The 23,990-nt window shown below is 46.2% G+C and overlaps 1 protein-coding gene across 2 annotated transcripts in view; it reads right to left on the bottom strand.

Annotated features, from left to right (window-relative positions):
- The window catches only part of Cacna2d4 (calcium voltage-gated channel auxiliary subunit alpha2delta 4), a 116,493-nt gene that overhangs the window by 81,010 nt on the left and 11,493 nt on the right, over positions 1-23,990 (bottom strand). For both annotated transcript variants that reach the window (XM_063286109.1, NM_001191751.2), the window contains exons 7-12: positions 5,293-5,353; positions 4,699-4,849; positions 3,101-3,175; positions 2,647-2,736; positions 2,433-2,546; positions 1,935-2,013 (exon numbers count right to left, since the gene is read on the bottom strand). In XM_063286109.1, the coding sequence (XP_063142179.1) occupies positions 1,935-2,013; positions 2,433-2,546; positions 2,647-2,736; positions 3,101-3,175; positions 4,699-4,849; positions 5,293-5,353 (570 nt within the window). The remainder of the gene's footprint in view (positions 1-1,934; positions 2,014-2,432; positions 2,547-2,646; positions 2,737-3,100; positions 3,176-4,698; positions 4,850-5,292; positions 5,354-23,990) is intronic.

The following is a 23,990-nucleotide window of genomic DNA, read 5'->3' as shown; positions in this document are numbered from 1 at the left end:
GAATGCAAAGGACAAGCTCTCCTTGGTCATGTGCACTCCCAGCTTCTGGGTGCTTCTCGCTGGGCCTCTCTCCCTCCTGGAGGTCATGCCTTGTCTCCTAGTACAAGACAAAGACAGGCCTCTGCTCCAGTTTGGAGGATCTTGGAGGAACCTTCTCGATGCTAATATCCCACCCCTCAACAACAGCAGGGGCTTCAGCTGCAGCAGTGGTGCCCAACAACAAGTCGTCTACATGGTATGCGCTCTGAGAATCGGCTTGGAGACCCCAACAAGATGGCAGCTCTTGTCCTCCTGAGTCCACAGCTCCTAGTTTCCCTCCTCACCAGTCTTCCTCAGGTGATGGCGCAGCCTGCTTTATTCTCTTCAGGATAGCCACAGCACTGTTGGAAGGGCACCTGGCTAATGAGGCCCTGCGTGCTTTAGTAACTTTTGGTCTCATTGCCCACCACCTCCCGGAGCCATTTGTTCCATATGCCAGCAAAATGGGACAGCATTGCTACACCGCACGCCTAGGGCACGCTATTCCCTTGATGTGAAAGACCCTTCATCGAGCTCCCCAAACTGGGAAAGTATCTTTCCCATTGGTCCCTGCATCCCGTCCAGCCTGCACCCTGCCCAGCCTGCACCCTGTCCAGTGCACGCCTCGGTGCCATCATGACACATTCAAGCCATACTGGAACTGAGGGCCACCTGCTGGCCACACCAAGATCAAGACTGAGCCATTTGTCCCATTACCCTTGAGCCACAGTCTTCGAACAGCACTGGGTACAAAGTACATGCACAGTAAGTTTTTGTTGAATCAACAGCATTTCATTGCAAGTCCAGGTCGTGGGTTCTGATCCCGGATAGAAGTCTTGGAACACAGAAAACATTATTCCAGGGAAAGTGCTGACTCGTTGTGTGTGGTAACATGTGATCCCAGTGCTTGGGAAGCTGAGGCAGGAGGATCCCCAGGACTTGAGGTCGTTTTGGGCTGTGTGGCAATAACCTGTCCTGTAAAACTAATAAATAGGTTTGGTAGGATGTCTCAGTGGGTAGGGGGACTTGTCAAGAAGTCTGACAACCTAGCAGGCTCAATCCCTGGAACCTCTGTGATTGAAGGAGAGAACTGAATTCCCAGGTTGTCCTCTGACCCCCAGGTGAATGTGATTGGGCGCATGCACAAATGGGCAGCACATATACACTTACACCAAGAATAAGTAAGTATAAAATTAAAAAAATCAACCAAGTGATTAATAGGGCTGGAGTAATGGGTCAGTCAGCATGAAGACCTGAGTCACACCCCCAGAATCCATGTTTTAAAAAAAGCTGGGTGTGCTGGCTTGCCCTTGCAATCCAGTACTGAGGAAGCAGAGATGGGTAGATCCCTGAGCTTCTTTGGCTAGCCAGTTTAGCTCAGTGGGTAAGAGAAATCCTGTTTCAAACAAACCAAGATGGATGGCCTCTCCTGAGGAACAACTCCTCCTTAAATCCTCAGGCCTCCACACACATGCACACACACATATACACGGGTTCCCCCAATGTGTGCACACACACAAGGAAAAAAGAAAAGGCGACCCTCCACTTTTGCCTTTGAACAGAGTCAATGCCTTAATTTGCCACAACAGGAACAAAGGCAGGGCCTACAGACATTGAAAATGTGGGTCCCTCCTTGCCTCCTACCCTGTCTTCTGTGTACAAGTTTTGTTTGGGGAGACGTTCTCTTGTGTAAGTGGCCTCTGATTTGCATCTCTGATGACTGTAAGCGGGAGTCCCTGCGGGGTTGATGGATTGTCTGCTCCAGCTTCAGAGAAATCCACCCTCCCTTTCTCTGAACAATGGGGGACAGACTGCACTGTATTGCACCTGAGGAGGCCTCTGGCCAGAAGCCTGGAGCCCAGCATTGCTATCTCTCTGTCTCTGTGTGGACTGCAGAGCTCTGCAAAGTCATTTACCTTTATTGTTGCAGGCGATCCATTTCATGCGGTCAGCGAAAGTCACTTCTCTTCCAATAAGGTAGGTGAAAACTCGGACCTGAGCGTAAAAGACGGGCTTAGCAGCTGCAGCCAGCATCCGTGTCATGTATAAAGGGCTTACACCTAGGGCCATGCATGTCTCTCTTCTGGGTTCTCAGGTTGTGCCCTCTTAGGTTAGAGAGAATTCAGAGGGGCCTGGCAGGAACATGAAGTGGCAGGGTCCCAGTGAGCACAGAGCAGTTCTGATGTCTCTAAACCATGATGGCCCTTCACCTTGCAGACTCTTGCACCCCCTCCTCGGGGCCCAGGTTGCTGTAACTTTGGGATACACAGTTAGAACGTACAGGAACTGTGAACAAATCTGATGGGCAAGAACTTGGGGTTGTGCTACACACAAGACTACCGTGATTTAAGAGAACACTCCCTTGGCATCAGGAGAGCTCCCTTTTCCCCTGCCTTCCAGCAGGAGTCAGTCACCTTACGGTCTGGCCAGTTATAGGTCTCAAACACGGGCTCATAGTCTTCCACAGCCCCGTCGGTGACAAGCATGATAGCCTGGTTGCAGAGGCTTCCTTGTCTGGACTCTTGGAACTGAGGAAAAGGAGGAAGCTGTCATCACAGGCCACAACCTGCCGTTGCAATACGATTTCCTTCTGCCCCCGCCCTCCCAGGTTCTCCCAGCAGTTGGCACCTGCTTCAGGATCTGGAAAGCTTCAATTAGAGCTTGACTCACGATACCCACGCCTTTGACCATCAGCTCATCCACCAACTGCTTGAAATGCTGTCGAGATGGGGGTGGGGGGGTAAATATGAGATGAGGCTCAGAGGATCAAGTGGGTCCAGGAATCCTTGTCTCTGTTCCTAACTGGGGAGGGTGCTTAGAAGTGGTGTCAGTGCCTGTCTGCAAGACCCTAGCTCCTCGGGGCAGCCAAGCACAATCACCTTAGTCTGTGTTTCTCAAATGCCCAAAGATGAACTAAGTGTGGATGGCTTGGTGTCAATGTCTATCTCCTAGAAGGCAGGGCTAAGCATGAGGCTAACCAGAGGGTGGACAGGCCAGGGTAACCAACCGCTTTGCTCTTCCCAGGGGCCACATGGGGGCTGGGCACTGTAGCGCAACCCTCATGGCTGTGGTGGACGCTCACCTCTCGGTTGTCTCGATCCGCTTGGACGAGGATGCCTTTGAAGCAGGGCTCGATGTAGTGGACATAGTCATTGTACTACAAGCCATAGTGAGAGAGAGAGAGAGAGAGAGAGAGAGAGAGAGAGAGAGAGAGAGAGAGGCGCAGATGTCTCGAATGGGCAACCAAGGAGCACTATATCTTGGGGTGCCTGAACAGAGTAAGCATAGGATCTTGACTCTAAAACTGCTCCCCAAATCCTGGTTCCGATGTGAGGCACACCTTCTAGAGTGTGCTGGGAACCTGCCAATCCTGAGAGAATTCCTGTGTGTACCAGCCAAGGCACTTTCCGTCAGTCCCAGAGCCTCCCTTGCCTAGGTCCCTCCCCAGCCTGGGTAGAGATCCCACACTATGGTTTTGTTGTTCTTTAATAGGTCTCAGGATGCAGCCCAGGCTGGGCTGAAATTTAAGTCCTATCTCTCAGCTTGGTTTCTAGACTCCTGAGATTATAGGTTTGGGCTACCAAACTCGTTACACACGCACTCCTTCTCTCTGTCTGCACTCATGTAGGTGGTCATTTAGCTATCCACAGGGAGAAACACGAATTATTACTGCCTCCTTTTCTTATTCTGTAGTGAGAGTACAGATTTTCGGGGTCTCTAACCCACTCTTTGCTTAAGTAAGATGTGAGAGAGAAGATGCAGTAACTACACCATGGACGAGCTAGGGTTACCCTGGGAACGCTGGGAGTGACTGTTCTTCCTTGGATTTTCTCCGAGAAAGGAGGCCAGAGTGTGGGACAGAAGAGCTGCAGGCTCTGAAGAGCAGTGCACTTCCCCTTTCTGGTAGCGTCTGGAACCTGTTTATGTGGCCATTCTGTAGGGTCAGGCTCTGAGATGCGGGCAGAAGTCAACCCAGGGAGGGGTTGAGTAGGAGTGATGCCACGGGCAAGCTGAGACTTGGGTAGTAACTCAGAGTCTGGTTCCCCAAGTAGGATCTTTCTGAAGGAAGACACTTTTGCCTCAGCACGTTGACATGGTACATAAATTCCACCAACAGCTAGAAATGGCCACCTACTGGTGTAGACTGATATAGGATTTTGGATCAAGTGTCCTTCAAAATGACACCCCAGGGTGGTTGTCAACACTGCTTCCATGGAGCTCAAGTGGTCCCTAGTTAGTTATACTTTTAAGCACTCACCCATTTCCTTTTATGCACCTCCCTTCTGCCTGTATATCTGGGCTTATGGGATAAGGAGAGTGAAAGGAATCCTAACAGCAAGCGTCCAAGCCCATCTGACCTCCTGTGGATGGGAGGCTGCCAGCAGCCGCCCTGCCAGGAGCCCGTGGAGGGCATGGGGGCACTGCAAGGGCTGGTGGTCAACAAAGGGTGTGCACACCCACATATTATTTCATACACTTTGAGGGGCCTAGGAACACCACCTCAAAAAACCCCACCAGACCGTGGGTGCTAGTTCAGGAGTCCTCAGTGTGTTCAAGGTGTCCCTTTGTGGCGGGAAGCATCTTTGGCTGGAAACACGGGCTCTTACGGTACAGGAAAAGAATATTTTCCCAGAGCAAGCGAGAGCAAAGAGCAAATGCAGAACCGGAAGCTGCCGTTACCGCGATGATGTTCACGAAGTCGTTCTCCCCCAGGGTGTCCAATATGGTTGTGACGGTGTGTTTGGCAATGGCCATCCTCAGCCCCTTCATGCTGCCGCTCATGTCCACCAGGATGACGATGTCCTTGGGAGAAGTGGCGGCTTGTATGTACCTTTAGCAGAAAGAAAGGCAACGGGAAGGAAGCCAAGGCTATACTGCCACCCGGCTGGGGACCTGCAGTCCATTTATTTGGTTTGGCCCATGGGTTTCCCTAAGTGAAGGCCAATGCCTTCACTTTGTGCTGGACCCCTGGACACGGAGGCTGCTGGGGTGCTGAGGTTGGAAGTGAGCGTTCTCATTTTTGGCAGAGGACAGCCACGGTCTCTGAGGGCCTGGCAGGAGGAAAGGAGGGCGCTCAAATACACTGCTGACCTACCAGGAAAAGGGTTTGGCAAGGACAGAGCTGGAGGCAGGCTGATCTGGGGACAGCTTCAGGTACTGGAGGGAGGTCTGAGTTGGAGATAAGGGGGGAGGGAGCGAGGACTGTAGCCAGCAAAGCCCAAAGGATGGAAGAGAAAAGCTGGGACATGGTACCCCTCCTCTGGGAGTGTTTACCAGCCACGGTTTCTGCAGTCGAAGGCGATGACTCCATTTTCATCAGGTGTCCACTTTATCCCTGGGGAAACAAAGGCTGCATTTCTCACCAGCCCAGTGTGTTGTCTGGAGGACCTGGCTATTGCTGGCTAACCCCCAGGATAGGTTCTGCTTCCGACTTGGAGAACATGGTGAGGGAACTAAGCTACACCCTGTAAACTGCAGCAGCTGGCAAGGTGGAGTAAGGAAGATACTTACTATCAAGACTGTCAGAGCCATAGCAGAGACCCACATGTGTGGGGGTGGGAGTGGGAGGGGTGTGCTTGTTCATGAGGCTAACACTCATCTGATAGAGAAGAGCTGTGGGAGCTATGCCCATCTGGCCATGGGCACAGCAGCGAGAGCCAGTGCTCTGACCTGCTCTCACCCCAGCCAGGTGGCTCATTAGCATGTGTGGTCCCTCCTGGGCGGATAAAATATGTTACTAAGTAATTTGATTTCAGGAACTCCTGGCGCAATGCAGACCAGGTGCTCAATAGCCGTCTCCTGGAGGACGTGAGGGCCATGAGAGACCCTGCTTGAACCCTAGCAGAGTGCAGGGGTTGGGTTTTGTCCCTTCATCTAAACATTAGTTGGGATAAGTGTGCAGAAAACCCCATAGCAGCATGATGCACAAATCCTCTGCTGGGAAAGACCTCCGTAATCAGGAATAATGGGCTCCAAATGAGTGAGAACAGACGGGGTTGTAATATGCTAGACAAAGCACTGAGGCAAACCCCAGCAGCCTGAGTCAAAACCTTAGAAGAGAGGGCTTTGACAGTCCTGGATGCCTTACCTTCAAATCGGAACAGAAATGGAGGTTCGCTCCCTCCCTCCCTCCTTCCCCAGGCCCTCTATCACTTCTTCCCTCACAGTTTCAGGCCTGTAGGATTTCCCCAGAGTGCAAGCAGCACTGGCTCACACATGAAGATGATCAGAGCCCGAGAGGCAGTGAAATCAAGGCCTTTGGAGGTGTCTTCCCAAGAGCTACAGATATTTCAATTACCAAATACTAAGTACAAACCTCACATCATCCAGATCTGAAATGTCCCCATCGCTTGTATACTAAAGGCCTGGTACCCAGCCTTGATTTTGGCTTTGATTCAGGCTGCTGGGTTTTGCCTTGGTGCATTAGACATCCTATGGGGAATCTTGAAGAGCTGCCCTAGCGGGAGGAAGTTAGGTCATTGGTGTATGCCTTGAAGTGGGTATTGGGACCCTGTCCCCTTTTTTCTTTCAATTTCCCTCTCACCATAGTGTAAGTAGCTTTGCTTTACCATGTATTCTATCATGATGTCATGGGCGCAAAGTGACAGGGTCAAGTGACCATGACAACTTCTAACAACATGAGCCACAATAATCCTGTATTCCTCATAAGCTAATTATTTCGGGTATTCTGTCATACTGAGGAGAAACCAATCAGCACAGAGTGAGAAGCCACAGAGAATGGTCAATGAAATAAGATCTAGAGTGAAGAAACGAAGTCGGATGGTAGGGAGAGGCAGGCAGATAGATCTCTGTGAGTCCCAGGCCAGCCTGGTCTACATAGAAAGTCCCAGGATATAAAGAAGTATGTAATAGAGAGACCCTATTTCAGAGAGAGAGGGAGAGGGAGAGGGAGAGGGAGAGGGAGAGGGAGAGGGAGAGGGAGAGGGAGAGAGAGAGAGAGAGAAACTAGGAGTTGTTGAGCATGCTTTTAATCCCAGCACTCAAAAGATGAGGCAGGAGGGTGTCTATGGGTTGGAGGCTAACCAGCCAGGGATACTGTGGGACCATGTGAAGAAGAAAGGGAGGAGGAAAAGAAGGAGGAGGAGGAGAAGGAGAAAGAGGAAGAGGAGAAATTATTTTAAAGTTATAAAACTCTTAAAAATGAAAATGTCTAAGCTAAAAGAAATATCGTAGTAAGAAAATAGAACAGGAAAAGAGAAAATCCAATATTTGAAAGATTAGTCTAGAGTTCTGGTGATTCTAGAATGAGAAGATCTAGTAGATACCCCACTGGAGGTGCAGAAAGTAAAAGGGCTGAGCTGTGAGGAAGACCATGATCACAGAGATGTTGGGGGACTGGGGAGAGGACTCAGTCAGTAAAGTGCTTGCCTCCCAGCCTGGGAACGAGTTCGGATCTCCAGGCCCGATGTAAAAGCTCCATTGTAGTTTCATGTGCAGCATCCCTGTGCTGGGGTGTGTGCAGACAGGAGGCTCCTTCATGTGCAGCATCCCTGTGCTGGGGTGAGTGCAGACAGAAGGCTCCTGGAAACTTGCTGGCCAGCAAGTCAAGCCAAATGGACAGGCCCCAGGCTCAGTGAGAGACCATGCCTCCCCACCCCCAACAAGATGGAGATGATTGAGAAAGACACCTGATGTCAACCTCTGGCCTCTGCACTCATGATGACAGACCATGGTTACACACACACACACACACACACACACACACACACACACACACACAGAAGCAGGGACACACAATGCACACATATACAAACAAGCACATACTACACACACACACACGTGAACACACAATATATACATGCACTCAGAATACACACACATACACATATTCATAGAATACACACATGCATATACAACATGTACATGCAAACACACACACACACACACACACACACACACACACACACACACACACCAAAAACAAACACCCAATAATAAAGAGAAGCTGTCAAATGTTCTGGAATAGATAACCCAACTAACCTATCCAAGAGGCACAGTGCACTTCAATTTAGAAAGAAAGACGCCCATTAGGATGCCTAAAGCTGCAGAACGGCCTAAAAAAACAGTCACAGCTCAACAGCACCAGGAAAGAAACAGCAGCGAGTTATAGCAGATTTCCTCAGCACTGGTGGGAGAGCCAGAGGAGGAGGACACGTCTTAGGACGCTGAGCTGAGCGGGAGCGCTGTTGTTCGGAAGCAACAATAAGCATCACTGGAGAGCGAGGGCAGGAGGAAGGAAGCACCTGCAGGCAGGCACACTCGGAGGCCATTATAGAAGAGAGGACCCTGCAGAGAGTCAGCCGCTGGGAGAGGGAAAATAAGCTGAAAAGGACAGCCCAGCACGCACGAAGGGATGGGGAACAGAAATTGCAATTTTTAAGTCAGGTCACAGTAATCTTATCTGTGGGGATGAAAGTTTTGAAATGTTAGTTGATGATAAAGTGAAATCAGGATACAGAAGGGGTCAGGAGGACAGGGGCGGGGTTAGGAGCACAGCGAAGGGGTCAGGAGGACAGGGAAGGGGTCAGGAGGACAGGGAAGGGGTTAAGAGCACAGAGGAAGGGTCAGGAGCACAGGGGAGGGGTCAGGAGCACAGGGGAGGGGTCAGGAGCACAGGGGAGGGGTCAGGAGCACAGGGGAGGGGTCAGGAGCACAGGGGAGGGGTCAGGAGGACAGGGGAGGAGTTAAGAGCACAGGGGAGGGATCAGGAGGACAGGGAAGGAGGAGACAGGGAAGGGGTCAGGAGCACAGAGGAGGGGTCAGGAGCACAGGGGAGGGGTCAGGAGGACAGGGAAGGGGTCAGGAGGACAGGAGAGGGGTCAGGAGGACAGGGAAGGAGTCAGGAGCACAGAGGAGGGGTCAGGTGGACAGGGAAGGGGTCAGGAGGATAGGGGAGGAGTCAGGAGGACAGGGAAGGGGTCGGGAGCACAGAGGAGGGGTCAGGAGGGCAGAGGAGGGGTTAGGAGAACAGAGGAAGGGTCAGGAACACAGAACTTCTGAAGGCCTTTCTTGGAAGGAATTCTTTTGGTTGGAAGATAATAATATGTATTTGTAATGCTCTGTTGTGCTGAATATGTCTGAGGAGATTGTAGAGTAATTGCAGAAGGATTGGAAGCAAGTGGGGAACTTATGTTTTAAATGGATACACGAAAAAGGGAGGGATAACGGATGGAGGAAATTTATCAAAAACGGTAGCAGTTTAAAAAGACAAAGAAAGTGTAAAAATATTAGGACTAGCAAAAAACTTAAAGTAAGATTTCACACTCCAACAAGTACAAAGGCAATGCAAACGCCATTAACCGGCCAGTGCGAACAAAAGATTGTCCATTTGGGTAAAAACGTAAGAGCTATAAAGTACTGTAAAGAGACATGGTTAAGGTAAAATGACAGTAAAAGAATAAAACCAAAGGGATGGCAAAACGTATCATGTGAGTGCCACTCTATGACATCCAAGAAAAGAAATTAAAATGAAGTGTCAGGCGGGGGTGATGAAAAGCCAGACACAACCAGCAGACAGAGCAACAGTGACCCAGGGAATGGAAGTAAAGCCATCAGTGCCACAGAGCCAAGGACACAGGGTTTTCTTTTGACCAAGGACCTCACGTATCCCTCTCCAGCACACACAGGATGTTCAATAGCTTGAGGTGTACCAGGCCATTTAAACCGATTTCAATTGACTTCAGCTATTACCACACAGATCACAGAGCAACTGAGTTACAAATTTACTGTTTTATATTTTTCTTTGAATTTTTTCTTTTATTGGATATTTTTAATTTACATTTAAAATGTTATCCCCTTTCCTGGTTCCCCCTCCAGAAACCTGCTATCCCATCCTCCCACGCCCTGCTTCTATGAGGGTGTTCCCCCACCCACCCATCCACCCACCCATCCACCCACCCATCCACCCATCCACTTCCTCCCACCTCCCTGCCCTGACATTCCTCTACACTGGGGCATCAAGCCTTGACAAGACCATCCTCTGCTACATATGTGGCTGGAGCCATGGGTCTATCCCTGTGTATTCTTGTATTGTTTTATTTTTAACTGGACATATGTGTGTGTGTCTGTGTGTGGTTGTATGCACATGATTGCTGGCATCCAAGGAGGCAACGCTTCCAGTCCCCTGGAGCTGGAATTTCGAGCAGTTGTAAGTCACCCTGACTTAAGCACGGGACACTGAACTTGGGTCCTCTTCAAGTTCTTGCCCGCTGAACTGTCTCTTCAGCCAGGATTTTAGAATTTATAGTGAAAACATAATCTGAAATATCTGTATGTTCGGTAATTTAAAGTATGCCTCAAATAACTAAAACATTGCTAGAGAAATCTTGGGGTAATTGGGCTGGGGACAGAGCAGGGTCGGGCAGGTGCTTATCTAGCACGCACAAAGCCTGGTGCCATCCGCAGCACCACATAAAGTAGGCATGATGGCGCATGCCTGTTGTCCTTCCACTAGGAGGGTGGAGACAGGAGGATCCAGAGCCCAAGGCCAGGCAGGTGAGCTGGCTTATGGGACAAAGGTGCATCTGCCAAGGCTGATGGCCTGGGTTCAAACCCTGGGGCCCATGGAGTGAAGGAGAGAACTGAACCCTGTGATGTCCTCTGACCTCCATGCTCATGCATGTGTGTGCCGGCCAAGCAAGCAAAAGATTAATAAAAGAAAACAATTTAAAAAGGAAACCAAGGCCACTCTTGGCTACATAGAGAGTTTGAGACCAACCTGGACTATAGACTGAAACACTCTCTCTCTCTCTCTCTCTCTCTCTCTCTCTCTCTCTCTGTGTGTGCGCATGTGTGTGTTTCTGTGTCTGTGTCTATCAATCTGTCTATCTCTAAAAAATAAATAATTTCTTGTACTGTTCTTACTGGATTTTCAAAAATTTACTAGCTTCATAGACTAGATTGGAAAGTATTTTCTCTTTCCATGGTTTCTAGGATTATTTGAACAAGACTAGAGTGAATGTTCTTCTGAAAGCTTAATTAGTCATTAAAAACAACACAATCATTGCTTTTGAAATTCAAACTTACACCTTCAATTTGTTTATATGAAATTGCTGTCTTTTGATTTTTCTCCTTCCTTCTTTCCTTCCTTCCTTCCTTCCTTCCTTCCTTCCTTCATTCATTCATTCTTTTGTCCGTTTTTAATACAGGGTCATATTGTGTATCTGTAGCTGACCTAGAATTCACTATGTAGACTAGGTTGGCCTTGAACTTACAGAGCTCTGCCTGCCTCTGCCTCTGGACTGCCAGGATTAAAGGAGTGCATGCCACCATGCCCTGCTATTTCTTCTTGAAAATCAAATGGAATGCCTTTTTTAAAAAATTCAAAATTAATCCATTTATCTGAGTTTTCAGATTAATGTATATTCATCTATTAGTATCCTTTAAATGCCTGCTGCATATGTAATTACATTGTTTTTTATTTATAATGTTTGAGATTTTTTATTATTTTCCAAATACTTTCTGTATCTATTGGTTGGTATTTCTGGGAACCCTGTTGTTCTTGTTCAGTGCTGGGTGAGACCCAAGGCCCTAGGCCTGCTAGACCAGTCTCTTCCGGTCCTTTAGTGATCATCCTGTGATCCCGAGTCTCTCTTTACTTCTTAGTTTCCTCTTTCATCCATTTTAGTTCTAACTTTTTATGTTTAGGTTGACATGTTGGGGTTATCATTCTCTCTCTCTCTCTCTCTCTCTCTCTCTCTCTCTCTCTGGCCTGGAACTCATTGTGTTGCTCAGGCTGAGCTTCATCTTGTGTCAGGCTCTCTTGTCTAAGCATGTGAATGTCAGTATTACAGGAGTTGACCCACCATGTCTGGCAAGAAAGGAAACTCACGTGACCATTTTCCTTACAAGTTGTCTTAGTTAGCGTTTTATTGCAGTGAAGGGACATCACGGCCATGGAACTCTTACACAGGACAACATTTAATTGGGGCTGGCTTGCAGTTTTAGAAGTTTAGTCCATTAGCACCATGGCAGGAAGCATGGTGGCATGAAGGCAGATACGGTGCTGGAGAAGGAGCTGAAAGTTCTATATCTTGAACTGAGGCAGCAGGAGACTGCCACACTAGGCCTAGCTTGAGCATAGGAGACCTCAAAGCCCACTCTACAGTGACACACTTCCTTCAACAAGGCCACACCTACCCCAACGAAGCCACACCTACCCCAATGAGGCCACACCTACCCCAATTAGGCCACACCTACCCCAATTAGGCCACACCTACCCCAATGAGGCCACACCTACACCAATGTGGCCACACCTACCCCAATGAGGCCACACCTATCCCAATGAGGCCACACCTATCCCAATGAGGCCACACCTCCTAATCATTCCACTTGCTATGGGCCAAGCATTCAAAGATGTGAGTCTATGGAGACCATTCTTATTCAAACAACCGCATTCACCCTCTGGCCCATAGACTTGTGGTTATACCGTAGCACAAATGCATTCAGCCCAACTGCAAGTGCCATTCCTTATGGGCCAAGCATTCAGACGCATAAGTCTATGGGGGCCATCCCTGTCCAAACTACCACACAAGTATAAATGCAGAGCTCATAATCAAAATATTAATGAGTCCAATGTAGCAATGCATGAAAGGATTTGCTAAGATCAAGTCAGCGTATTGATAGAAATGCAAATATGGATTAACGGAAAACCCAAGAGATAAGTGGGCAAAATGCAATATGCTTTTCACATCCAGCTAATAACGAAGAAGTGCCACTTTTACTACATGCTCAGGGAATTGTGATGTCAGACCGTGATGAAATACCATTATAGACTAACAGGGTATTTTGAGGCTTAACAATACTGAGGTAAAATATGAGTCAGTATAATATCTTATTCATCGCTTTAAGGGAATATGATTGATAAAAGTGTGTGGGAAAACAGTTTGTTTTCCAAAGCTGAGTACCTAGATATCTTAAGACCTAGAAAATTTATTCCTAGATACAGATTCAAGGGAAAGTCCTGCATCATGCCTCAAATGACAGGTACAGGAATTCTCACACATGGGGTCAGAGTTCAGTGGGGGAGTGCTTGCCTAGTGTGCAGGGGATCTTCTGTATTGTCCACCATGTGCATGCATGAGAGAGAGGAAGAGGGGGGAGGGAGGGGAGGAAGGGAGAGAGGGAGAGGGAGGGGGAGAGAGCGCATGTTTACAGCAATGCTTTTCCTAAAAGTGAAAGACAAGAGTGGGAAGCAGCCCATAGTTGCCAAGGAGGATGGAGAGATTGAGACACTGAATCCTGGTGGCATCAAACGGAATAAAAAGGCAAGTTCTAAGAGTTCGTACACTAAGCCGGCTTTATACATTTTTAAAGCAAGTGAAGCAGAGAAAGCGTTCTGGAAGATAAGACGGCTGAGTGGGAGGCCCTGGGAGCCTGCCCACCTAGACAATAATTGCATGGTTTGAGTATATCTGATATCACTATTTTGGAACTTTTGGGTCTATTAAAGGCTTTCACCTTGGAGGAGAACTCTTTGAGGGTAAATTGCAGTTACCGTCTATCAGTTTCGGCTCCTAGCAGTAGTAGCTGCCCACCTCCCATGTCAGTCCTGGGCAGGCAGCTGTGCATGTATTCTTAGCTAACGCACAGCTTACAGAAGTCAAGTTTGGCCCCAAAGGCCCAGCTTTCCCAAAATAGCGGGTCCTGTTGAGGTTGCTGACTCCAGTTACCAGGATGTACACATGGGGTCATGAAGACCTCTGGCCGGCTCTGTTGCCTTTGTTCTCCCTTTGGTGTGGGTCCCTCCTCCAACCCTAAGTTACTTCTAGAAAACTTAAAGACCAGGTATTTTCCTTCCCATCAACCCATGTTGCTATTTTTGTAGCCATGCATTAAAGAAAGTAATATTTTAAAATAACTGCGTGTATCAAAGTGATCATGCATGTGATGCACGCAGAATCCAAGACCTTAAATATATACTTCAGACAGGTCTTCAGTACGAGTCAGTCTGAAACAATAAGAGGATAAAGCCATAGCAGAGCATGGAGGAAGGCGTCGGATTTGCAGGGCTACTACAGTCTTAGATTTAAATGCCTGCTTTTCTTTTTTTTTTTTCTTTTTTTCGGAGCTGGGGACCGAACCCAAAATGCCCGCTTTTCAATGAAAACTAAAACAAACGCCAGGCATACTAAGGATGTATATATGGCAACATATGGCCCATTCAAGGGACTGGGGATTGGTGGAAACTGTCTCTGAAAAGCGCCAGACGGAAGATCTACCAGACAGAGACTCTGCAAAAGTCTTCAAGTCAGGTCACCCAAAGGAACAGAGGACAGCATGGAGAAAGCCAAGCAACAATATATGAACAAAGTGAAATATCAACAAAGAAAAAGTTTAAAAAATTTTAAAAGGAAGCGCTTGCCTAGCAAGCACAAGGCCCTGGGTTCGGTCTTCAGCTCCGAAAAAAAATTTTTTTTTAAAGGAAAATTTGGAGTTGTAAACACTATAACTAAAATGAAAAGCCAACTACCATGTTTCAAAGGTAGATTTTGGCAGACAGAAGGCTCAGTCAGTGAAAGCAAAGGTCGGACGATAAAGATAGTTGAGTGAAGAAAGTATAAAGTCTAGCAAAGAGGGCAGAGACGCAGGAGAGGAGTCCCAGGAGGAGAATGAGATGGGGAGAGGGAGTGAGGGAGGGCGAGAGAGGGAAGGAGGAATGAGGGAGGGAAGGAGAGGGAGGGAGGGAGGGAAAGGAGGGAGGGAGACGGACTATTTGAAGAAATAATGTCCCCAAACTTCTCAAATTTGATGAAGTCTATAAATATGAATATATATATGTATTAAACATTGCTGATGTATAAAAATATAACCCCCCCCCCAATTTTAAGCAAGATCAACATACAGGGCCAATTGTAAAAGACATTATGGTCAAACTTTCAAAAAGTCAAAGACAAGGAGAAGATGTTAAAAGCATCAGGATAGAAGGGATTCATCAGTAAGATAATCAGGAGATTTCTGGTCAGAATTTAGGAGGTCAGAAGTCAATGGGCTGAATCATTTGCTTTTTTTTTTTTTCTTTTTTTTGGTTCTTTTTTTCGGAGCTGGGGACCGAACGGGCTGAATTATTAAAAGTGTATATGTATAGGAACATTACCGTATCACACTCACACATTAATTGATTCTGAAAAGTAGAAAGTGGGGAAGGAATGAAGGCTAACCTCTGATAATAACAGCAGGGGGTGGCTTGTTGCTATTACATCTGCCTTACGTGAGAGGCTCAAGGAAGTCCTGTACTTAGGAAGGAAAACGTATTAGTTGTCACCCAGATTCCAAGTCACAGTACAGAGCTACAGTAATAAAAACAGCATGGTACTGGCATAAAACAGACACCTTGATCAATGAGGACTCACATGTAGGCCTACATTCCTACAGCCGTCTGATTTTGACAGAGTCCAACAATAAACACTGGAGAACAGATCCCATCTTCAGCAGTGCTGGTCAAACTAGATTCTTCTCTCTCACCCTGTACAAACCTCAACTCCAGATGGATCAGAAACCTCAGCAAAAGACCTGGTACACTGTATGTATTCTATTCCAAAGTATGAAACACACTGAGGGTGTAGGTACAGGAAGGACTTTGTGAATGAAATCCTAATAGCACAGGCAGTAAGTCCCACAGTTAATAAATAAATGGTACCTCATGAAACTAAAAGGTAAAATATACTATTATTCATGTGAAAAGGCAGAATGGGAAAAACATTTGCTAGGTATACATCTGACAAAGGATTAATATACAAAATCTAGGAATGAAATATCAAGAAAATAAACTGCTCGCTAGAAAATGAGATACGAAACTCAACAAAATTCTCAAAAGACAAAATACAAATGTCTGAGAAACATTTCTTAAAAATGTTCTGCGTCCTTCGCTATCAGGGAAATGCAAATTAAAGCTCCTTTGAAATTTCAACTTAAGAAATAAGTTGAATAAGAAAGGTTAAGATGGTGGTGGTGATGATGATAGAGGAGGAGGATGATGGAGGATGTGGAGAAAGAGTGACAGTGATTCACTGCTGGTGGGGATGGGAACTGTTGCAGCCACTAGGAAAATCATGGTGGCTACTCCTTAGAAAGCTAGCAACAGACGTAGCACACAATCTAGTTACAGCACCCTGGGCATATACCTAGAAACCTCTCTCTCCTACTGCAGAGATATTTCCACGTTCTCTGCTGTTCAGTTCACAATAGCCAAGAAATGTAACAACTAGGTGCCCATCAACTGATGAATGGGTAAGGAAAATGTGGGATCTTCTCCCATGGCGGACAGATAGGAAAGATTCATGTTCTCACTGGGTACTATGCAGATGTAATGAAGAATGAGATCTGTAGGTAACTGGATGGAAGGAACTCGAACATATGCAGAGTGGGGTGAGGCAGATCCAGACAGACACGCTGTGCGCTCTCTCTCTCTCTCTCTCTCTCTCTCTCTCTCTCTCTCTCTCTCTCTCTCTCCTTCTCCCTCTTTCCTCTCTGTGTCTCTGTCTCTCTCTGTCTGTCTGCCTCTCTTGCTCTCTCTCTCTTCTCTTTGTCTCTGTCTCCTGTCTTTCTGTCTCCTCTCTGCCTCTCTCTGCTCCTCTCTCTCCCTCTCTCTCCCTCTCTCTCTCTCTCTCTCTCTCTCTCTCTCTCTCTCTCTCTCTCTCACACACACACACACACACACACACATCTGTTGTTCCTTGCTCTAAATCTGCAGATGTGACTATATATTCTATAATCTGGAGCAACTGAAGAAACCAGGGAAACAGAAAGAGGCCAAGGCAGGGGCACCTTAGAGAGGAGGCAGATGTAGGTGTTATGAAGAGGGACATGGGAAAAACTAAGGATGCTTGAAAAAACCACAAGGAATCATAATATTTTGCTTATCTAAAATTACACATAACATATAAGAAATAGATATAATAAAATACATATTACACCCCCTCCACAAACTCTCTCTCTCTCTCTCTCTCTCTCTCTCTCTCTCTCTCTCTCGTACACTCTTATGCTATTTGGGCTGACAATGCTTTCCTCAAGAGCCATAACAAAAATCCCAGTACCAGCCATAGAAACTCCCTTTTGACTTGTTGGTCAGTTCTTCCAAGAGGCTCTCAAAATGACATGGGCTGCTGTCCTTGCTCTTGGTTACTTTCTACTAGTCCTTACTGCTGAAGACAGCATTCTCTGCAGACAGGACTCAGGAATCTGAGCTGGACCTGATCTCAAAGCCTCCTCCCTGAGGACTAGTTTTCAAAATGTCAGAGAGTGCTGTGCTAGTGGCAGAGAGAAAGAGAGAGAGAGAGAGAGAGAGAGAGAGAGAGAGAGAGAGAGAGAGCAACAGTCTTACCTAGCTGTGATGCCCATGGTCCACAATCATGAGCAGTATGGCAAGATATCCCTAAGGTGCCATGATGGCATCATGTCTTGGTGGTAACCAACAGCTGTCTAATGGACTTAAGGCCCTCTCAACAGGGGGAAATCATGTCTGGTTCTGGAACCCTATTTGGCTTCCTGAGGACCAGTGAGGTCATGGGTCTCAGAGGAGAACTTTTTAAAACCAGCATGATCAATTGGACCCTCAACACTTACACCCACAGAGACGTGCAGCTCTCAGTTCTCACCAGCCTCTCTTTGCAGCAAACAGAGGCCAATATAGGACATAACAGATCCCGGGATAACCAGCCCCTGAGGCATACACCCACAGTACAACTCTTACATCTAAGACTCTGGGAACGCTGTAGAAGAGGGTGCAGAAAGTTTGTAAAAACCAGGGCTCTGTGATTATGTCTCCTAGCACCTACGATACACTTCAACAATAAGACCTAAGCAAGTACGACACTGAGACATGCTAACACGAAGTGGGGGAATCCCATGAGGTTTCACCCCTAAACCAAGAACCACAGATAACTGGAAAACGCTGAGAGTGTGAGAGATCGTCTACCCCAGGGATGAGCCTCCTAACTGGTTATCAAATAATAATTGTCCAGCTCTGAAACTGTGTACATACAAGTAAAACTGAATGTACAGAAAAAATTATTTATATATATATTCATATATGTACTTACACGTGTGTTTATAACAAAGAAAAAGAAGCCATGAATTTGAGAGGGAGCAAGGTTGGGGGACATAGAAGAGGTGGAGGAAGGAAAGGGAAGGGAGGAAATGATGTAATTATGTATTAATTTCAAAAAATAATAAAAATAAAAATAAATTATGAATTTACAGGTAAATGGACAGAACTGAAAACAACCGTGCTGAGTGAGGACACCCGGGCCCAGATGGACAGCATCTCCCATTTGTGGATGGTGGTTTTGAATCTTCAGATACATGCACTCCATTTGCAATACCCACAGAGGTCAGAACATTAGCCAGGGACCATGGGGAAGGGGTTTAAAGGGAGGGGAGACAGAGTGCAGTGGTACCAAGGGATGAATGGAACGATGGGGAAGAGTTAAGTGAGGTTGGGGTGGGAGGATGATGGGGCTTCCTAAAGTATATACATATAGAGAGTTTAGGTGGATTTACACAATCACAAGGTAACAACAATACCCCTATCTGGCACCGCAGTGCCAGGAATGGGTTATCTCTTTTGCAGTTGTTCAGTGGCGTTGCCTAGATTCCCTCAATCTTCCTGTGCCAACGCCCTTAGTCTCTGGAACTTGCTGGAAGGCCCCTATTGCTGAGCATACCACACACGTGAGTCAAGAATATGAAGAAGATCAAACTGATGTCAAACTGGAAGTCTAACCCTGCTGTGCTGGAGGGGGCCAGGCAAGGGAGCAGGGGAGGAAGGTGATCACCAGGACTAACCACCGTGAACTCTGCAAGCTTCAGCCACGATCAGCACGAAAAGACACACCCGCCGGTGCAATGGTGGCACGGATGTTCTGGGAGCAACCAACCACCCTCTGCTTGGATTTAAGGCCTTCTCTACAAGACGAAAACAATTCCAGCACCAATATTAGGGCAAAGAACCTGTGGTGGACAGGTCACAGGCCTAGGGGAGAACTGAGGATGGCTAATCTGTTAAATAGACGTAGTATTAAACTGACTTGTAATGACCATTATACCAATAGATTATTGCATCTCTCAACCCTCATTAGAGAAGCTTCTGTTGTAATCAGTGGTAATTAACACAGACACGCACAACTGGTCAAGGAGCAGAGAATAAGAGACTGCTGACTGCTCAGCCCTAAATGAGACATGTATGCCACTCCTCCCCTCCCTCCTCCCCTCCCTCCCACTTCTCTCCCTCCTCCTTCTCTCCCTCCTCCTCTCCCTCCTCTTCCTCTCCCTCCTCCTTCTCTCCCTCCTCCTTCTCTCCCTCCTCTTCCTCTCCCTCCTCCTCCTCTCCCTCCTCTTCCTCTCCCTCCTCCTTCTCTCCCTCCTCTTCCTCTCCCTCCTCCTTCTCTCCCTCCTCCTCTCCCTCCTCTTCCTCTCCCTCCTCCTTCTCTCCCTCCTCCTCTCCCTCCTCTTCCTCCTACTCCTCTACCTCTCACTCCTCTCCCTCCTCCTCTCCCTCCTCTTTTCCCTCCTTATCCTCTCCCTCCTTCTCCCTTCCCTCCTCCTCTCTTTCCCCTCCTCCTCTCCCTCTCCCTCTCCCTCCTCCTCTCCTTTCTCTCCCTCTCTCTCCTCCTTCTCCTCTCCCTCTTCCTCCTCTCCATCCTCCTCAGGCTCAGGGCTCATTGTGGAAGAATGGATGGAAAGGTTGTAAGAGATGGGTGGATGGCTACAGGAAACAGTATTTTCCAGCACAGCAGGATAGTTGTACACATAAATTCACAGCAGCTGAGACAGCTCTGCCTGCCTCTGCCTCTTAAATGCTGGGACTAAAGGCATGCTGCACCGTGCCCAGCTCAAAAATTCTTAATGAAATACTTGCATAACAAATTAAGGAGCACATTGAGAAGTTTACACATCATAGCCAAGTGAGCCTCATCCCAGAGATACCAGGTTGGTTTAACAGATGTAAATCAGTAAACGTAGTGCACTACATAAGCTAACCGAAGGACGGAAACCACAAAACCATCTCAGCTGACATCACAAGGTTATTTGACAAAGCTCAGAATGGCCTCATGATCAAAGTCCTGGAGACATTGGGACTAGGTGGGGCACACTTCCAAATAATAAAGGTGATTTAAAACAGGCCTATGCCAACATTATAGTAAACAGAGACAAACTGAGACCATTCCCTCTAAAGTCAGTAATCCGACGTGGATGCCCACTCTCCCCCTCTTATTCAGTATAGCGCTGTAAGTGATATCAGCAATTAGACAAGAGAAAGGCTTAAAGGAGATAAAGAAGTCAAACTTTCCTTATTTGTAGATGTGATTTTATACTTGGCAGATGATAAAGTCTACTGGATCTAGATCTAATAAATATTTACATCAAAGCTGCATGACACAAAATCAATATTTTTTTAAAAAACCTGTAACTTTCATATATATCAACAATAAACTCTTGGAGAAGAAATGAGGAATAATATTTCATTCATAATAGCTCCAAAAATTAAGTATCTAAAAATAAACCTAACCAAATAAATGAAAGGCCTCTACAAAAAAAACATTAAGGCACTGAAAAGGGGAATAAAGATAGATGATAGTTGATAAAAAGATCTTCCATGCTCCTTATTGGAACAAGGTCAAAAGAATAACTCATAATTCCTTGGGGAACTGTGAGAGAGGCTCTGGGGAAAAGCACAGGGCCTTTTACCTCAGGTGCATTTCATTCCCTGGGTTGTTCTTGATATAATTTCGAGCCTCCTGTGTTAAACATTTATTTGCACTCAACTTATAAGATATGTTTATTCTTGTTGGATGTCAGAACACAGCTATAGAACCTGATCTGGTGACAGGGTCTGCTGAGAGCTGCCCTCAGTGCGCCCTGAGTCTGGGCATGGCCTCTGCCTTGTTTTCATACTTTCTCAGATATAATCTATAGCACGTGCCAGGCAATGGTGTTTAAACTGTGTGGTCTGTCCTGAGACAGCTGTGGAAGAGGGCTGCTCTGGAAACATTCAGTATGTGTTCACTAGTGTTCACATGTTTTCCCGAACTCAAACGATCTTCCTTGGCTCATTGCTTTCTTTGCTCGTTTGTGTAGAGGAGTACACTGAAACTGAAGTAGAATTGTCTACAGCATTAGACCACAGTCCGCCCCATTCTTTAAGGTTTCAAATCCCAGATCTTTCAGAGAGATCTGCATCGGTCAAAGAAGGTTGGCCCTCCTGGATTGGCAGAATTAATACTGTGAAAATGACTATACTGCCAAAATTAATCTATAGATTTAATATAAGATATATAAAAATTTTGATGTCATATTTTACAGATCTAGAAAAAAACTCCAAGATTTTGCATGGAATCATGAAAGACCATGATTACCCAAAGCAATCTTGAGAAAGAACCCAGCTTGGAAGCATGGTAATACCTGGCCTCAACTGATCCTACAGGATGGATGCAGAGTATATGTTGCAATGCTCTAGTGATTAAGATAGCTCGGCAGTGGCATACAAAGAGGCAGGCAGACTCACGAGACAAAATGGAGGACCTGGAAACAAACAGACCAAGCTGTGGCCACCCAGTCTTTGACAAAGAGGGCAACAATTTGCAACGGAAAAAGAGCCCACCCGACAATGGTGTTGATGAACCTGGACATCTAATGTCGGAATGCTGAAAGTAAACTTTGCCTCGTGCAAAAGTCAGTTGGAAATGGATCTTAATTTAAAATCTGAAACACTGAAAAGTCCTAAAGGGAAACTAGCGATACGCTTCAAGACACAGGTTAGGCAAGAACTATCTCAAACAACAACAATAACAAAACAAAACAAAACACAAAACAAAAAACAAATAAAAAAACCCTAGACAGCACAAGACCAAGCTCCGAGAACAAGCAGATGGCATGGACCACATGAGATTAAAAAGCTTCTGCACAGCAAAAGCAAAAGTAACCATCGGAAGACAGCAGCAGGGCAAGCAGCCCACAGAACAGGAGGGAATCTACCGCCTACACTTTAGGCCAGGGTCTGATATTCAGAATTTCCAAAGAACTTCAAATAGTCAACACCTAACCCCCCCCCCCCAAAGTTGCCACTCAATAGGCGGCCAAGTGAAATGAACAGTTCTCAAGGGAAGAAACACAAATTGCCAAGAATGATTTTTTTTGAAAGCGTTGAACATTCCTCGCCATTAAGGAAATGCCAATTAAAAGCTCTTGGGGACACCTGCTCACCCTAGTCAGAATGGCTGTCACGAAGAGATCTTCAGCAATTATCCATAAAGGGAAATCTTTATCCACTGCTGGTGGGAGTAAAAGTTAATACAGCCAGCATGGAAGTCAGTTTGGAGGTTCCTCAACAAGTCAAACTAGAACTACCGTACGACCCTGCTATTCCACTGCTGGAACCGCGTATACCCAGAGAACTCCATATCGAACCCTGGAGGTATATTCACAGGCATGTGTTTTATTTAGATGGTTGGCTATCATCGGTAGATGAGTGGATAAAGATAGATGTGTGCCACGTATACAAAATGGAATATTAGTTACTTGTACAGACACATGAAATAATTCAGAAAAAAAAATGGATGGATTTGGAAGGTGTAGTATTTAGGGAGTTGATCCAAACTCAGATCAATGTGGATCCTAGCCTACAGTGTCTACATTCGTGTGTAGACAAGTGTAAGTGTGAGCACAGCGCTTAGAAAGGAGAGCAAGACAGAGTGATGCCAGGTGATGAGAAGGGACAAAATGGAAGCAAGAGTGCACAAGTCATGACAGAGGACAAGACGCTTAAATTAAAAAAAATTCAACTCCGTAATAGTGTGTGTGTGTGCGTGCGTGCGTGCGTGTGTGTGTGTGTGTGTGATACCTGAATAAAACTGTAATTGATCAGGGCTGGGGAGATGGCTCAGGAGTTAGGAACCCTTTCAGAGGACCCGAGTTCTATTCCCACATGGCAGCTCACAACCATCTGTAATTCTAGTCCCAGGAGATCTGACATCCCTTTCTGGCTGCTGTAGGCACCAAGAATGCATGTGGTGCACAAACATGCAGATAAAACACCAATAAACATAACAGAACATAAAGTAATTGATAACGAAAGTTCGAAGCCCAGAATGAAGTTCTGTGGCTTCACAATGGCCATTCTGACTGTACAGAAGTTCACTGAGACATGTGGAGTTTGGGGTGGGACAAGTGTTTGACTGGCTCCCTTAAACTGCCTGTGTGACATTTTGTGAGTTAATTAGAATAAATCAACTTTTTTTTTTAGAAAAAAGAAGTATAAAACAGAAGAAACCAAATGCAAAAATATAGGAAGAAAATAAATTAAATTAGAAGATTAAATAAAGTCATAAAAAACAGGGAAAACAAGTGAAATAAAAATTTTGACACCATCAATAAAATTGACAAGGCTATTAAGAAAACAGACTGGGGGCTGGAGAGATGGCTCAGTGGTTAAGAGCACTGACTGTTCTTCCAGAGGTCCTGAGTTCAATTCCCAGCAAGCACACGGTGGCTCACAACCATCTGTAATGGGATCTGATGCCCTCTTCTGGTGTCTGAAGACAGCTACAGTGTACTCACATGCATTAAATAAATAAATAAATAAATAAATAAATAAATAAATAAATAAATAAATAAATCATAAAAAAACAGACTCAGATTACTAAAATCAAAAATGAAAATGGGCCGGTCATTCTAATTCTGTGGAAGTAAAAGAAAGGTTGGTGTGGTTATATGGCAACCAGTTGGACAGCCCATGTGAGATGGACAAACTGTAGAAGCACAAAAGCTACCACAACTAAATCAGGAAAATAGTCCAACCTGACTCATACGAATAGGGAGATTGAAACAAAAATTAAAAATCACCCTACAAAGTGAAGTCCAGATCCAATGGCCTCCAGGTGAACAGTACCAAACACTTAACTTCATGCAAATCTGCAATCTTTTTCTCTAAATCTGAGGAGGGATTACTATTTCTT

This window comes from Rattus norvegicus, chromosome 4, assembly GCF_036323735.1.
Source record: "Rattus norvegicus strain BN/NHsdMcwi chromosome 4, GRCr8, whole genome shotgun sequence".
Classification (NCBI taxonomy): Eukaryota; Metazoa; Chordata; class Mammalia; order Rodentia; family Muridae; genus Rattus; species Rattus norvegicus.
Note: the sequence above shows the minus strand (reverse complement) of the source record. Positions and strands in the feature narration are given on the sequence as shown.